The sequence below is a fragment of the Eutrigla gurnardus genome, assembly GCF_963514095.1.
Source record: "Eutrigla gurnardus genome assembly, chromosome: 18".
Classification (NCBI taxonomy): domain Eukaryota; kingdom Metazoa; phylum Chordata; class Actinopteri; order Perciformes; family Triglidae; genus Eutrigla; species Eutrigla gurnardus.
In genome coordinates, this window is record NC_139929.1 from 17,350,469 (window position 1) to 17,366,275 (window position 15,807).

At 39.8% G+C, this 15,807-nt stretch overlaps 1 protein-coding gene across 1 annotated transcript in view; it reads right to left on the reverse strand.

Moving 5' to 3' along the window:
- hecw1a (HECT, C2 and WW domain containing E3 ubiquitin protein ligase 1a) overlaps positions 1–15,568 on the reverse strand; it is a 62,040-nt gene extending 46,472 nt beyond the window's left edge. The window contains exons 1-3 of the mRNA XM_084033929.1: positions 15,533–15,568; positions 2,185–2,506; positions 840–947 (exon numbers count right to left, since the gene is read on the reverse strand). Of these exons, the coding sequence (XP_083890055.1) occupies positions 840–947; positions 2,185–2,506; positions 15,533–15,562 (460 nt within the window). The 5' untranslated portion in view covers positions 15,563–15,568. The remainder of the gene's footprint in view (positions 1–839; positions 948–2,184; positions 2,507–15,532) is intronic.
- Between the last annotated feature and the right edge of the window lie 239 nt (positions 15,569–15,807).

Consider the following 15,807-nt stretch of genomic DNA (forward strand, 5'->3'; position numbering starts at 1 on the left):
CTAAGGGAGGTTTCACACTGAACCTGTATAAGTTCGACCAAACTACGGTGGGTTTGGTTCACTTTTTTAGGCTGGTCTGAGAGCTGTCAGTCAATCTCTGGTGTCAACTAAACAACCACTCAATCACCATCTATTGGGCTCAGAAAATAAAGAAAATGCTTCACGAAGCTTCATTTGGACATCACTAGATTCATCTCCTGCATTAAATCATTATGTGCACATATATCTTACATGAATTACATATTCTATAGATGCACTCCAAAATGTTATTCATAGCAAATACATTTTACTTTGTAAATACTGATACTTGTATTCCAATCTAGGCTGGTAAGGCCTTATGTGATTCATTACGGTACAATGTTGCCTCAGGGCAACATGCAGCTTTTTGTAATTTTCTCTGAAATATTTGTTGATATGTCATAGAAAGTTATTGAAATGTCTTCTTTACTTACAAGTGAAGGTCAAGCTGATTTTTTGTTGGTGATTATTTGGACGAAAATTAGTGAAAAATGCGCGTTTTATGAGAGAAAATGTGACCCTGTGTGACCCATGCACATGTGCTGAAAGAGGACGCAAAATGGACCCCTGTGGGTCATGTGACCATTTTTTTCATTTTCATTGGTTAGTATTTGAGTAACCATCCCATGATATAGCAGTGACCAATTAAATGGGTGTATAATGAAAAAAAAAAAGCTCAAATAGCCTGTTGCCCTGAGGCAACACTTTACCATAGACAACACAATAATGGCTAATTATTGAACTGATTTGAATGAGAAGCTCATTTCCTTGAGGAAAACTGAACTTCTGTTGGAAAAAAACAAACATTTGTTTTTACTTACTTTCACTGAAGTTCGAGCTGGAGTCAATTTTCCAAACGATCTGTCCCTTGTGAGATCCGTTGATGCCTCGGTTCTTGTAGTCCAGGAAGTTCTCAGACAAAGCCTCATCTGGAAAGAAGTGATGCTGTCGTAATCACACTGCCATCCCAAAGTCATGTTTTACATCACATTTCCCTAAACAGTGTGCACTACAGTTACATTACATGACCATATATATTATGTTTCTGATGTAAATCTAAAATGTATCATATAACAATCTGGGGTATTTTCTGAGATGTTTCAAGTCAGGATCTGATTCGGCTTAGGTGACAATGATTGATTGTTAAAGACATCATATATTGTGTAATTAATCAATCACCTCCTGGTGTTGCAGAGAGTAAAACATTGTGGGTTTGTATAAATTGGGATGAGTAGAGTCTAACTGTGCAGTCAGTAGCAATCAGTTTGATATTGGTGAGGAAACACTCACAGCACTAGCAGACAGCTGTCATTCAAAAGGTAGTCCAGTAATCAGCTGGACCTGTTTTACCAGTCAGCATTGAAATGAAGTTAGTTTAAACCCGATCTAACTGTAAAGCAAGGAATCTCTGTGTGTGAGTGTCCTTTATATCTTGAGAACCATTCATCTGATCTACTTCACACTTGGCAGGTGTAACCTTTGAATAAACAAGAGAAAGGTGCTCTATGCAGCATCAGGGGTGGAGCCTTAGGGCTCTAGAGACTCTACAGAGTCCAGCAAGTCATCCACAGCAGGTAGATCATTGACTGCAGTTCACTTTTGCTGCTGGATACTGGATACGTTACAGCTGAACTCTTCAAGCAACCCAACTCCTCCTAACAGCCACATGCTCAGAACAAGTATGACCCCCAACAATGCTGTAAGCAACAATACCAGGATCAAAGCCAAACAGCCATGGCCCAAATGGGCACTCTATTAGTAGCTTTACTGGCATCAAGCCATGCAAATAGTTTCTGATCTATTCGCCTTGCGTTTCAGGTATCCAACTCAAGAGATGATGATGGGAAGGTGGATGGGTCCAACAACAAAGGAATTTCAAGGTCAAAGTGAATCTTACATTTTAAACTTAACTGTACCAAGTTCTTTTAAACCCAAACATTATATTTTCCTCAACCTAAAAGCAGAATTTCGTCCCGAAAGACAGAAAATAAAACATGGTGGAAGACATGAAGAATGTTAAAACTGGAAAAACATTAGTTTTAAAAATGTGCAGAGCGACAACATTTTTTTAAATTTGTGTCCATGTACACGAATCAGTGGATCTTCATTTCATGACTATTTCACATGCTACCATGACTGTGTTGCATCAAGTCATATCTTACTTACCGACAAGATACATGCCAATCCAGTCACCGGCATCCACTTCCTCCTTGATGTCCCATGTGATCACCAGGTCTTCAGACTGGCCTATGGTGTAGTGGGAGGTGTTGATGGTGAGGGTGGAGCGAGTGTCTGGGGAGACCAGATCAGTGTCACTGGTGGAGCGGGACAGCCCCAGCATGAACTCCTCCTGGTTCAGACCGTTGACGGTGTAGCTGTCTGGGCCGTAGCTGTGACGAACCGCATCCTTGCAGCGCTGGCGGGTCTGGCTGCTGCGGGTCGGGGAGGCCATTGCCGCCAGGCCCAGGAACCGATTCTGGTACAAGTTCTGTAAGAGAAGACAACAAGACGTCTTTAGCCAAATTAGGTGAAATTATTTGTTCTGAACTCAAAGAAAACCAAAGGAGAAAGCAACAAATAGGTGTTTGAATCCTTGCTAAGCTAATGCTACGATAACAGCTCTGAACCAGTCATAGCTGTTCGTGAAAGGGGATACTTGGTTGTGGGGCGGACTGAAGTCACCGCATTCAATTTGGTCTGATAAAATAGATGCTTCAGGGTCACGCTTGTGAGGTTTGAATGTATTTGTTCAGCCTGGTCTCCGAAAAACTGTTCCCACACAACAAAACCGCACTGTGAATTAAGTTTAATGGGAAAAATATTTTCTTGTGGATCACGTTTGCTCTTGATGTATTACAAGACTGTGGAAGCTCATGTAAGGAAGAGCATGGCTTAGTGGATGGGTCGGAAAATACAGTGTTTGAGAGTGAAGTTTAGTTGTATTGCTTGATTATTTGGGGAGGTTAAAAAACAAGGGTGTGAGGTTACTTTTTAAGTCGACAGCAATGGTAGGAGGATCCTGGTGAAACCACAGATTTCATACTGTGCATCATTTGTAGTTTCGAGGAAGCACTTTTTTAGAAAATGTGGGGTTTATGGACTGTCCTTAATGAGAACACATCTTTAAAATATTTGCAGTAAAGCAGCTTCCTTTTGTACGTGTTGTTTAAAATATTGAATAAATAGCTAAGTTCAGCAATACAGGCTATGCATTGACATACATTCAATATAGCAAATGGCCATGTCTATTATGGTCTAAAATAAGACTCAATTCAATGTATTTCCTTTCACGTCATTTTGTTTTTACAGCTCAAAGCACAGCAGCTTGTGTTGGGTGATACTTGACAACATTGTCTTTCACTCTACTCACTTGGTGGAATCCCAGAGCCAGTGTGTGAATTTAAATTATTTAGCAGCTTGCTTTTTAGCTGCAACTAGCAGCTGAGGAACAAGCTGCTAAATCTCTGATAAGTCAGCCAGTCATCCTATGCCACTGTAGGGATGCACCAATCCATACTTTCTCTCCGCTGATTTGATACCTAAATGTGGATTATTGGATTCTATCAGACCCAACATTGGAGTCGTCTGCCTAAAGCTTTATGAATACTAAAGCGGACAAGCTAGTTGACTTGAATAAGGATTGCTTTGTTTATTTTGTGGTGATGATGGTGTTCTTAGCATACTAGTTAGCTGACTGGCTTTTGCGAGGTCTGTTGAGCAGCCTGCTGCTGGTGATAGCAACATGCTAGTTGATTGACATGTAGTTAAATGGTTGCTGTTAGCTAGCATGTGTTAGGTGATGTCTGTATAGCTGATGATGGTGTAGATAAAAGACATTTGTGACAGATGGTTGTATTGACTGTGTAGGTTCAGGTAAACACACTGTTGTGCCTTCCGAGTGTTTTGGACCCAACTGAACAAAATTATTATTTGGTGTAGGGTCAGTTATTGAATTTCATACATAATATTGTGGTATTCTTATCCAAAGTTTTTCTGACTTTACTTACGAGTATGCTACGTCAGATTCAACAAACCATCCTAACTGCAGATAACTGTGCAAATGACCAATACAAGCATGATGAATGCTACCTTTGTGTAAATGAACACGTCTTCATGAGAATCATAAATTAGCATACTTAACACCTTAATAATACCATGTAAGACTAAGTCTTTTATTTTACAGCGATCAATAAAGGAAAGTTGGCAGCTGAGACATGCAAAGGCCATTGAATTGGGAAAAATAATGAGTGCGTTTAATGTCGTGTCACCTCAGGGGTCACACTGTCAAAGAAACGGTTAGATATGAAAAACGTTTGCCACAGCAAGGCGATCGTTGACTGCTATAGGAGGAGCTAGATTAATTGAAGTCGTTTCGCAGTTTGAGATTTTCATATTAACATTGTGCAGCAGCATCAACAGCCAATAACGTTAATGGTGATGTCATTATGTGAATACATTTAGAATTATATTGGCCTATAGTTGACTAATGATAGATCAAACATAATTTAGCATGGATACTAGGCCAGGAATGCTTACCAAACCTTTGGTGCATTTGACTGTGTATTAATAGCTGACAGCTATTAGCTGCGCCTGTTTGCAGCTTTTCACTATCACTAGTGGTGTTTGACAAAATAATCATTGAGGTTGAGAAGTTTAGCTTATCTGCAAGCACATTGATTAAAACGTTGAATCATTTGACAGCCCTATACTGTGTAGGCATTGGCTCACATTCTCAGATAATTCCTACACCGAATGTACATAAACATAAAATGTTAATTAAGATTAAGAAAAAGGCAATTCATAAATGAGCAGCAAAGGGGAGTCAGGCAGAGGTTTTCAAAAGACCCTAAGGATTGGACCATAGAGGACTTGAGTAAGGTCATCTACTCTGATGAATCAGAATGTCAGTTTTGCCCAACACCTGATTGTCTAATGGTTAGACGGAGACCTGGAGAGGCCTACAAGCCACAGTGTCTTGCACCCGCTGTGTTATTTAATTGTCTTTGTGAAGGACGCTTGAATCAAGCCACGTACAAGGTCATCCTGGAAGAAAACCTGCTTCCCTCTGCTCTAAGAAATGTTCCCCTACACTCGGGATTGGTTCTTCCAGCAGGACGATGCTCCATGCCACACTGCCAAGTCCATCAAGGTGTGGATGGAGGACCACCAGACCATCAGTCATAGCCAGCCCAATCTCCAGACCTGAACCCTACCAAACACCGTCACCCAAGAGCAATGTGAGAGACAGGTGGAGAGATGCCAAGATGAATCTCTCCACAAAATAAGGGTTATTGATTGATTGATTTCTTAACTCTTCACATTAGTATTGCGTATAATTATGAACTTGTTATTCGAGGTCTAAAGACACTTGTTATTTTGACCAGTTGTCATTTTCTGAAAATAAATGCTGTAAATGTCAATATTTCTACTTGGATTTTGGAAGAATTGTTGTCAGTTTAGAGAATAAAGTAAAATATAAATTTTACTTGAACACATACTGTATCTATAAATAGTAAAAGCAGAGAAAGTCATAATTTTGCAGTGGTGTCTTATTTTTTCCAGAGCTGTATATACTGTACAGCATATAATCCTGACAATGCTTTAGACACCAGGCGACTCAGAAAACAAAAACAGCATTTTCATGCTATTCGTGAGTTTGTTACTTCTGACTGATGGATTGTAATGGTGAACTGATATTTTAGATTTACATCGCCAGCATTGAAGTTTGAACAGCACATCATAATTCAGTGTTTATAGCTAGAATACGCACCATGATGTCTGTTGATGAAGCAGATCATGAAGTAGATGACTGGGTTGACATGTTTCCTGATATCTCCCTTTGCCATCGTGGGAACTTGATAGTCTGCTTTTTTTTGATATCTAAAACTTTCTATTAAACACTGAAATATGTCAACATGATGTGCTACTTAGACGTCCTTTGTGTTCAAATGTTTAAGGGTGTAGTCTTCTTCCATTTAGCTGATTCGCTGTGTGGTCATGAAAAGAAATCCTTATCATTGTGCCTTTTAGTTTTTGATGGAAACTATTAAATCTAATATCAGTATGCAGTATCATTTCCAGTCGTTCACAATGACTGGCTGCTTATATTTGATGCACTGAGGTCATTTTGAGGTAGGAAAAGCATAATAATAACAACATCAACTCAGTCTAAAAATGCCAGAATAAGACCGCTGTGGTCTCTCTTTCAGTAATATCTGGTTACATCACAGGATGCCTTATTTCTGGCTGGCTTTATAGGCCATGCTGAAAACTGTTCACACCAACTGACAGAGTAGTCAGTCAAACACAAAGGCTATACGTGCATGCATGCATCAACACATCTTTTGGACTAGGGCACATAAATAGGCAGAGGTCTATCATTAAGGCAGGTTAGATAAGTGGTGGTGATGAGTGACACTGACATGATTGTTAATATGGAGGGAGGAGATGGAGATGTCAGCCAACGTTAGCACATCCAAGAGCCATTCAAACTTGATACACATTCTCAGTGTTATAATCCTTTTCACTATATTCAACACCATTTCAGGAATAGATATTCAGTGTACTTGCTTTATAACTGCCTATCTATAAAGTCGTCATTAATTGTCTTTTCAGCACCGGATTGGAACTGACTTTTATTTAATACAGGTATATTTATTTGATTTGTTGATTTTTATTTTGTTTAATTTTACCATGAAGATCGTTCCTTTCTATTTTTAATTAACTTATTTTTGATACTGTAATCCTTTATTTTTTTTATATATCATCCTTGCCTCCATTTCTTTTTTTTAAAGGAACTGACCATGAAGTAAAAATACAAGAGCAAAATTGTAAGAAATCGATAGTAAAATGTAAATTATTATCACAACGTCATAAGATCTAACTGTAATATTTCATAAGAAATTGCATTATCATTACTTTACAGGCTTTGACGGGTATATTTCACAATGCCATACAGTATTTAAACATATATTGTGAAAGTAATACAAGGTGTGGTTATCAACGATCACTGCAAATTATTGTGAATTCACAGAAAGTGGTGTTTCCCCACATTCAGTCCGCTGGCTGCTACGTAGCTACTGCTAAATCATAGTAATCTGATTGCCATTTACTATGAAGTTACAGTGAAATATAGTGATTATACAACTGCATACTGCAAAATCACAGTAGTATACTGGTTTAACTAGTTTGGGGTCAGAGTATACAGCTGTAATTTCACAAAAATGTACTTACAAAATGATACAGTATACTAGTAGTCTTGTAGTCAGTAATTAGAAATCTTCATGCTTGAATGCTAAAAACATTGGGATTCATAATAACATGCAGGTATCAGGTCTATTATTATTATTTGTGGTATTTTTTTGAAGGTTGAAAAAATAATAGAAATGCGGTCTATACATGAAAAGAATAGGAACGACTTAACAGAAATACCGTATAGTATAATGCAGTACAAAACAACTATAAATAAATAATAAAAAGCTGTTTCTGTGTTTTAATTTTACAATTGTAAAAGGACAAAATATGAGAACCACTCTAAACATAATATAATAACACCATAAACTATAGCCCAGAAATCATTGATGTTTAATTGTTTTCATTGGATGTGACACAAGCTGCTACCACTGTCAGTAAGGAAAAGTCTAATAGTTTACAAAGGAAACAAATAGGTATTTACATATATATTTAAATGAGTTCAAATTCCGACAAGATTTCCTATTCAGAATATACTGTCAAAACCAGGATTCGGTTAGAGCTGCTCAATATGAGCTTGGGAGCATTTTTATTACCTCTCAACAGCTCTCATCTTCACAACGTCTGAGCCAGCAGCTCATAGCTAACAGCTAATGTACTGTAAAAAAGAAATAAAATTGAGAACATGTGGACCTTTGAACCTTTCAGCACCTGTAAACATGTTTAAAGGCATGAGCCATTAAGAGTCTTCATTGTCTCGGCAGCATGGATGATGTTATCACTGCGGGATGCGGCATCATTACCAGCAAGCTCAAATGTGAAGGAGAGCTTTCCATCAGATCAGAGAACGCTCTAGTTGGAAAGGAGCTCCAGGGTACGACCCAGCCAGCCTTGACGGATTGTTCCAAATGCTGGGGCACTTTGTGCAATGAGGAAAGGTCGTCTGCATGCACAGTATGATTTTCATGTGCCTTCTTGTGTCACCATGTGATATGAATAAAAGACAGCATTATTATTGATTGAGCAAAGGGTTGTACCAATATGTTTTTTAAGCTAATATTGCCCATTATATACAATAATGAATATACAATGGAGTAAGTTTAGATATTGCCATGAACAACATCTCCTTCACACAACTGGATTCATAAGTCTCCTGCCAAAAATGACATTTTACAAGATTAATGTTGAAGACACAATGATAACGTTATAATTGTCTTACACTAATTTTTACTGAATAGAGGGAGAGTGCATCATTATGTTACACAATGTTAGGTACGACTCACACTTAAACCCTAACTTCTTGCTTCTACTGTCTATTTTATTAATTACAAGAACAGTTTTTTTGTTTTTACGTGTGCTCCCTTTCTAAGTTGATCCATCGTGTTCAGTGTTTTAGCACACGTCTGTGCTAAAATTAACTAGCTCTCCTACTGCGGATTTCAACACAGACTTGTTGTTCAGAATGTAGAATTATCAGGTACTCGACAATGTTTAACCATATGTGTACAGTGCAACTTTGCACATGTGCAGTAGTGTTGTGTAGGGTCAATTTGCTTGTTTCATACATGATAATGTGATATCGGATACATGCATAGACTGGCGTAAACATGATAGCCGATCCAGCATTTCTGATACTGGTATGATATTTGTTTATTGTTTTTTTCCCATAATACTACAGACAAACTGGGTATTGGTAAGCAGGCAAATGGAGAAGGTGGTGGGTGATTGGGTTGGCGGGTGGAGGGGTGCACTGACCTTGATACTACAGAGCTGCATCAGCATAATGACCAGTCAACCCAAAGCAGACCAAAACCTGAGGGAAGTGGGAGGAGAAGGGTTACTAACCACAGAAACAACAAGCAGAGGACGTGACTGCACCAATCAAGTATGATATTTATGTGGAGGAGGGAAAAAGAAAACAGCAGCATCAGACTTTCATACTCCATCTTTGTCAGATACAAATATGAGTAATTGAGAAACACAGATGGACAAAGAAAAAGAAACAGAGAGACAAGGACACTGACCTCCACACAGAAACAAGGAGATGTACAGCAACAAACAGACATTGAAGTGTCTCATGATGAAATATATTCAACAACACGTCTACAAACGCAACATCTTATTTTCCCATCTCTCAGTTTTCATGTGCATCTGTCGTTGGTCATGTGGTTTTTGTATTGCTGCAGTGGAGAGGCAAGCCAGGGCTCCAGATTGGGCAAACATTCGACCAAATATCAGTGAAGTGCGACTAAATTTGTTCCTTGGTCGCACCGGTGCTCCCAACATTCAGCTGGTCTGTTTATGTGTGTAGCGTAATGTTTTCCCCCCACAGGATACAGAGATGAATCACCACGGTCTGAGCCAATCAGAGGCCGAGTAAGGGCGGACCTTCATTTCTGATTGCCGCTGATCCCGGTGTCTTTTTGGGTGAATCTTTGTGAGGAAAAGTAATGAGGCGGAGTAGTCTCGCTTTGCCAGCCCCATCTCCACAGTAGAAGGGAATTTCTTCAATCACACACACCTGACCCAAAACCCCAAGATGGGGATATGGTTAACTTTGTTAACTAATACAATGCCCAAATATGTCCGTCAACGACCTTTATTTCTAATAATAATAATATATACTAATGGTGTGTTCACAAAAAACACCAAGCTGATTTGTACCTGCAATGCTTGTTTTCTGAATGGAGTTTAGAGTGATGTATGCTCGGCTATCGAGACATAAATAAGGCAGCAACCTTGTTGTTTGTAACACAGACAGTCTCTGGTTTCTCCACATAGTCTGGTCTGGTCTCTGGACTAATGTGAGTTACTATCGTAGACATTTGTTTCCTCCATTTCTGATTCAGCAACATCAGGACGACAGGAGGAGAATCTCAATGCTGATAGGCTCTAAGAATGTGTGAACACAGCATGTGACAAGGCAATAACAAGACGGTACTGACGTTGTTACTCAATAAAGGTGATCATACCAAACATGCAAAATGAAAACACAAACTAAAACCTCTCTTTATTCGCATCACCTTCCAACTTCTCTTCCTCTCTCTCGATCACTCTCTGTCTAAATCACACACATCTCACCTCACATCTCTAACCTTCAGTTCTGGATATAATAAGTTGGAGGTTGATTAATGCATATTTTTGCCTGCTGTTGGGCGGGTTTAGCTCTCATAGGAGGCTGGTAATAGTAATCTACATTCTTCTAGTGTTTGCCCGACCACTAGACAGGTGGGCTACCCACTGTCTCAGCCATGCTCCACTCACAAATTCATCAAGCTCATTTTTTTTCAAGAATCAAATTCCTTCCAAAGTTATATCTATCCTGTTTCAGTCGGAAATACACGAGACATCCTGATTTCCATACTGCACTCTTTTTTTAAATCATGAATACATCTCTTCAGTTTCTTATGACAGACTCCAGCTGTGGTCCTGTCAGCTAGTAGATACTACAGTGTGCAAATGTGACAAACGTGCAAATATGTAAGAACACAGAGGCACACACAAAAACTATACAAACTCCATGTTCAAATCCCTACAGGCCTCATTAGTCATGTACCATATTAGTATCTTGCCCAGCTAGTCACACACACACACACACACACACACACACACACACACACACACACGCACACGCACACACACACTCAGAGTAATCTCCTGGGAAATTCCCCCAGTTGTCCTTCCTCCTTGTTCTGACACTCGCATAATTAACCAGAATAATTGCGTTCAAGACTACATGATTATTAATTCAACATATAGAGCAGGCAGAGCAGGAGAGTTTGGTAAGCCTCTGCTGGAAATGAAATGATGCAGTAAGAAATGATCAGTAATTATCTCCCCGATGATCACATAAGGCTTCTTCAGCTGTTGTTGCTCGCCGTTGAGTGTGTGCTGGTGTGTTTCATGAAAATGGGACAAAACAACTACAGATATTGCATGTTTGGCCAGTGTTATTGGTGGTACTGATTGATGGCACCATGCTAATATCCATGATAGGAAAACACTGCAAACTGTAGAGAGGCCTTTACACACCGAGGACATGACGAATAATCAATGCAAAAAAGTGAAATAAACGTCTGCAAATAGCCACCTACCACCTTTTCAATTAAAGGTTTGAATAGATTTGTGCAGGCAGAGCACCAACTACCTGGACCCTGTTGACTGAGAGTAGAGTCGGACTGAGCTAAAGTCTCCACTTCCCTTTTCACTTTCGATTAATCGTGTCATCTTCACTTGGAAATTCACCCCTTCTTTACAAGCTTGTTTAAACAACTGAAGCTACGCATGGGAATGTTGGACATGGGGTGTATTCCAAAAAGCCGGTTCAACAAACTCTGAACCTGAACTCTGAGTTGACCGACTTGGGAGAGACATTTGGTGTAACTGCTGCCTGAATCAATCCTTTCAATGCCTATGAAATAGTCAATTGATCTAAAAGTTGATACCATTTTCTTTCCAGCTGTACAGCTAACACTGTGGTGCAATGGTTAGCAATGCTGACTACTATGCAGGTGTCAGCAGTTTAATCCTGTGTTGCACAATTAAAAGCAGTGAAATGTAATACTATTATTTTTGAGAGGTGTAATCTAAGGCACAAAAAGAACGTGGCTGCAGCTGAAAATGAAGCATAAGAATATTGTGCAAACAGGTACCCTAAGGCAAACGGTATTAATAAATCAAGTGAGAAATACAATAAATTCATCATAGATTTCAATACAGTCAGACCAGAGGAGTCGCTGCCTGATGGCTAGAAGAGTGTAAGTTTAAGGCACTATAGTATTGGCTCCACTTTTTCAGAACCGGAGGTTGTGGAAAGCAGTTACAGTTATGTCTGGGGCTTTTATTGTGAAAGGTAAGAATGGAAGGAGGAGTCTGGTCTGTGCTGCCTTTGTCAAGGCTGAAAGGATACTAAGTTTGCCGTCTTGTTTCGGACTACAGAGCCTGAGTGTTGTTTCATCAATATAGGTGCAACTCTACCTTTTCAGCTCAACTTGAACCCTCAGCACTTTCCCAAAAGGCAACAGTTCACAATAGGCTATAAATCTGAAAGCACACACTGAAGGCACAGTTGGGAATCCTGTGGAGCAAGCTAACGTTCTTGGCCCATTTTCATTAAAAAAGAGAAAATAATCACTACTATTTCTCCCCTCAAGAGTTAGTTTTTAGTTTAGTTTAAAATACAGTTCAAAATAAATATGCCAACGTTTGGGCGATAAGATTGGTCCATATAACATCATCAAGAACAATGCTGTCTTGCTGCCGCTGTCATTCTGTCAAGGCGCTGCAGCGCTGGTGTGATAAGTGCCTCATTATTATTTTTATGTCTAAAATACATCCACACTTCGTAGGATGAGGATCGTGGGTGAGTTTTCTTTTTTAGCTGCAGCTTGTTCTCGGGGGAATGCATACTTTGACTGCACAGCTACTGGTGGGCCGGCGGGTAAATCAACACACTGCCCTGAACAGGGTCGACCTCGTCTGACCTCGGAAGCTAAAGCAGGGCGGAGCCTGGTTGTTTCTTGGATGGGAGAGTGCCTTGGATTCACAGGTGCTGTAAGCTTTTCCATCTCTATCTTGTATCTGTATTCTACTGTCTGATCTTATTTTGATTTGGTATCTTACTTGCTCTGTCTACCTCTTTTTATACTTGAGCTGATGGAACATGTGAATTCCCCATTGGCGGATCAATAAAATGTATCTTATCTTATATCTTGTAATCGACTAATCGCCCCCCCCCCCCCATAAGGCAAGATATACATGCGTTCAACATATAAGCAATTACTAACCCCAAACTCAATCCCCCTCTGTGCTTCAGACTGTCTATATCTCTACACAGGGCGACATCCTGCACTGTAGATCAATACAAACTCTATATCCAGCACTGTGTGGTGATGACTGCAGCTTATCCAAGTATTTATGAGTGGCTTTTCTGCAACATGACTCTTGTTGTGACGTCTCACAAGGAACATATAGGCCTTGGACAGACTCTCCTGTCGTTCTGTTTCAGTATCACATCGGTGAAATCACTGTTAGCGCACACATTTTCATCATCACTTTCTCTATTAACTGATTGTTTGGTATACAATGTCAGAAATGACAATACATGTCCACTACAATTCCAAGGCGACATATTAAAATAGCTGTTTTGTCCACCAAACAAAAAAATATTATGATTTTACTGTCATATAAGGAGGGGGAAAGTTGTCTAAATCAGCTGTTGTCTTATGACATTAATACTCCAGCAGTGTTCTGTTTTGTTTTATGCATCCAACTTTGCAGCAGCATGTGGTTTGACTGATCATTTTGTCACTGGCAAGTGCTCATTTGTCTTTTCCAGCAATGATGAAGATATTAGACCCCTCTATATCACAGCACTAACATATGCATTGTTTTACTGCTGTAAACAGACTGTATTCCTCTTTTAGTTTCTATTTGACCAAAATCACAGACTTAAAAAGAAATACAATGATGAGTCAATTCATCAATATCATTTTTACAGAACAAACATGCCAAACTGGTAAATGGAGCTGCATTTATATAGCGCTTTTCTCGCTAACTAGCTACTCAAGGCGCTTCACACGGCATCAATCACTTTTACCCGTTCACACACACACACAGAGGAGCCGCAGATCAGGATCTATCTAACTCATTCATACACATTCACACGCAGATGGCGGAGCATCGGGGACACTTTGTATTTAAGTATCTGTTTTAAAAGTGAGGATTTGCTGGGTATTTTTACATAATTGTAGATTGAATATGTAGAAGTTTTGGATTATTGGTCAGAAAACAATATAAAAAAACAAAAGATGAATTGAGATAATAGTTATTATCACTTGCAGCAGTTGTCTCTAAGAATCTAACCTTCCTTCAAAAGTGCCTGCTTTTATCTCACCATTTCTGTGTTGGTGCATGTCAGATATTGTTTTGTCATGTTTCAAACTCTGTGAGTCACACAGAAACAGTGATTTCTGTCATATTAGGCAAAAGAGTAGAAATATCACAGAGCATCTTTTGGACAAGATGCTGAGTCACTTAAGGAAAATAGTTTCAGGTGATTTTCTCTAAGCAGAGAGAAAGGCAGCACCAGCACAAAAACATGTGAGCGGGATATAATGGTTAAGAAAGAAATACATTTGCATGTGCCAAAGCTTTGAATGTATCATATAACCACTGTTAAGGGTTATAATTGGAGATAAATGGCCACTTGCTCATGAGGGGGTTACATAAACAGATAACTAAAGATGACCTGGCACTACAGGCCTTTAATATTATCAGAAGATTTTCCTCCACCTGACTACCTGAGTTCACCTCTGAGGCCTCAGCCAATCACAGCAGAGCTTCATTCATTCCAGTGGCTTCATACACAAGACCAACTTCACACCAACACAAACCCTTCAGTTACAGTTTCACTTCTGAAATTAGACAACATCCTTTACTGGCACCAAACAAAGATATGCATATTCATGAGTGTTAAAAATAGCAAATGGGAACTAACTGCCTTCTCCTGTATGTGGTTGAAGAGAAACCCAAAACCCATATATATATTATATATATAGGAGATTGCATGTTTTACTTTATCTTTTATATTGGCAGTTGTTCTGTTTTCACTTATCGATGATTAGTTTTGCATGACACCAACACAGATGAAAACAAAAGGAAAATCCACGTCGTGTGTTGCTCCAGTATTTAAGAGGATTTTGAGGATGGGAATCCCCACACAAAGAGGGAAAGCCTCTCCTCGTAGTAAGCTACATCCCGAGTCACACGGCGAGCAGGGCGATGCCATATGGCGCTAACGTCTCCTGCCTCGACACATCACACCAAAGGCCATTTAGAAAATGAATCACTTAAATGTTACGTTGCTTGCTGGCAAATGTAGACATTAAACACGAACGATGACTCGAGACTTTCACAGATACGTGTTCGCTCTTTGATTCGGCACACATCCAATGGCTCACAATGACTCAATTATCCTGTTTCATTTAATATAATGCTAAGTTTTAGGAATGATGTGGCTAGCTAGCAACGACAGAAGATTGAGTTAGGGCAGAGCCGTGTTTGTCCGTAAAGTGAACCAGCTCTAAAAAATAATACACATTCACTTTAGTGCGGATACGTGCTGCACACTGAAGAAGGAAACCCAGACAAACATATCTTCCATACGTTATGCCCCGTTCTGTGACATACTCATTCAGCGTATGGTGTCCTCCACACGGGAGATAATGACACATATGCGGGCTACAGAGCGACGGGCCGCTGCTGGAGACTGATAGGAGAGGCTGCATCACATCACGTAACAGCAACAATGGAGACGACCTACCTGGGGTAAAATAACCTGCCGGTGGATCATTCTCCAAAGCTAGCGGTGTTTACTCGAAGAGGTGCACGCCTGCTAATTTCCACAGAGCTCCATTTCGACGGGAAACGACAGCGGGAACACAAACAAACGACGTACCGAGTAAAGGGCCGATGAGGCACGCGAGAGACTATAGTCACATCCTTTCCTCTTTCTGTGGACCAGAGTAAAGCTAGTCACAATGCAACAACCACTTCCGGCTACTGCCAAAACTAGCCGCTACAAAGCCGTCAACTGTG